This window comes from Gavialis gangeticus, unplaced genomic scaffold, assembly GCF_001723915.1.
Source record: "Gavialis gangeticus isolate Ggan-Ray unplaced genomic scaffold, GavGan_comp1, whole genome shotgun sequence".
Lineage (NCBI taxonomy): Eukaryota > Metazoa > Chordata > Crocodylia > Gavialidae > Gavialis > Gavialis gangeticus.
The window spans coordinates 5532153-5534236 of NW_017729020.1; the positions used below are offsets into that span (position 1 = coordinate 5532153).

Sequence of the window (2084 nt, forward strand, 5' to 3'; positions counted from 1 at the left end):
GGGGGCTGCTTCTCTGCCCTCACAGGCTCCTCCCTGCCCAGGCCAGCCAGACCCCAGCTACAGCCTGGACTATGAGGGCTCCAGCGAGAGCAGCTCCAGTCCCGAGCCTGACCCTCGGGGCCCCGAGCTCTTCTGCCTCGAGTTCGAAGCCGACAGCGGCGATGTCACAGCTGTCATCGTCCACCAGGTGCGGGGCAGGGTGCCCGGGTATGTGGGCTACAGCACCCCAGGATAGCACTAGCAGCCTTAGGGCCTGTCTGCAGTGCCCTGGGGTCCAGTAGAGGCCTCAAGCTCCTGTGGGGGGGAGGGCAGGGGGCAATAGGATGCACTCCCCGGCCAGGGGGGTTGGCACCTGGCTGCACAATCCCCAGGCCCACCAGGGGGTTGGCACTTGGCTGCAGTCCCTGGGGTCCAGCAGGGATGGGGAGGTGGCTTCCACTCCCATGAACGACTGGTGCCTCCTGAGACTGGGGGAGCACCATTTGTAAGCAGTAGCATTGGCATCGAGTGGGGACCGCCAGCAGATGGCAGTGACAGTGTCAGCAGCAGGGGGGAGGTTGCGAGTGGGGACTGCCCACAGCCATGTCGGCAGCAAGGTGGTGGCATGTGCCCCTTGTACCTGCCTATGCATCGCCTAGCATAGCTACGCCCAGGGGCTCCAGCATGAGATGCACTCTGCCCCGCAGGCCTCAGCTCATGGGGGCTGCAACCTCTCACCGTCTTCCCGCAGGATGACAGTCCTGAGGAGGTGGTGCAGCAGGTGTGCGCCCACAGCCCGCTGGAACCTGCCCTGCGCCAGGCCTTGTGCCAGCGGGTGCGGGAGGAGCTCCACAAGCGCCAGGCCAGGCCCTGAGTGGGCGGCAGGTGCTGGGCCCAAGCCTGTCCCGCTGCCCAGCCAATAAACGCTGCTGGGAACACAGGAGTCCAGAGCTGTTTTCTCCTAGGAAACTGAGGCACAGCAGGTGGGGGCAGGAGGGGTGCTGGCAGGGGGACCCAGGTACCTGGGAGGGGCGAGGCCGTAGGAGGTTGGGGGCGGGTCAGAAGGGGAGATGGTGGGTGTGACATCACAATGAGGTCCCAGTGATGTCATGAGAGGGACGGGTGTGTGGGCAGACAAGGGGTGGGGGAAACGGACGGGCGCACACATGCCCCCCCCAGCAAAGAACCCAGGTGTCCGGGCTGGGGAGGGGCGGGGCAGCGGCACCCTCCCCGCCTTGGCTGGGTCATTATGCAAGCAGCGCCCCCGTTCAGTGACGTTAATGGGGTAGCGGCGCTGGGCACGCCGGGAGTTGTAGTCGCATGGGGGAGCAAGGCAGGACTCTAGTTCCCGGCATGCCCTGCGCGGGAGGGGGCGGGGCGGGGCCGGCCTGGCCCTTTAAAGGCCCGTGTGGACGCGGCGCGGCCGGGTAAGGGCTGGGGGTCCCGGGGTAGGAGACCGGACGCATGGGTCCGGGGAGAGGGAGGAGCCTAGTGGTCAGAGCAACGACGGGCTAGGAGCGCGGACGCCTGGGTCCCTTGCCTGGCTGGGGCCCAGCTGTGACCCTGGGGGGAGGAGGAGCTGCCATGACATCATCCGCCCCGTGCCTCAGTTTTCCCTCGTTGGGGGGGCGGCACTCTGGGGGGCCTGCCCACTACCGGCATCTCCAGTTCCCTCCAGCCGGGCTTGTTCTCGGGGCTCCTTCGTTAGCCACGTGGCTGCAGCAGGGTGGGCACCAACCTAGTCCCTCCGAGTTGGGGGGCAGCTAACTGTGCAGCCCCCATTCTCCTCCGAGAACTCAGGCGTCCGGGCCCTTGGGAGCAGCGCTGCCTGGTGATGGGAGTCCGGACACCTGGGTCCCTTCCTCAGGGGTGGAGGTGAGAGACCGAGTAGTTGGAGCATAGCTGGGCTTTGGGAGCCTGGACACCTGGGTATCCTGCCTGGTAGGGGGGTAGGAGCCCAGGTGCCTGGTTCTTTGGGGGTCCATCCCCCCAGCCCCTTCCGATATCTGTCCAGCGGTCTGTTTTCCCCCCGCACCCCTGCAGCCTCCAGATGCTTTGGGGCAGAGACGTGGGGCAGTAGCCAGCGCCCCTCCCCCACCCCCCAG

The 2084-nt window shown here is 66.9% G+C and overlaps 1 protein-coding gene across 1 annotated transcript; it reads left to right on the forward strand.

Annotated features, from left to right (window-relative positions):
* Positions 1–4: 4 nt before the first annotated feature.
* On the forward strand, positions 5–922 carry CUNH2orf68 (chromosome unknown C2orf68 homolog; the record flags this gene model as incomplete). Its single annotated transcript, XM_019514307.1, has 2 exons — positions 5–187; positions 731–922. Coding segments are annotated over 2 exons (306 nt in total), but the record flags the coding sequence as incomplete, so codon positions are not given.
* Positions 923–2084: the final 1162 nt, after the last annotated feature.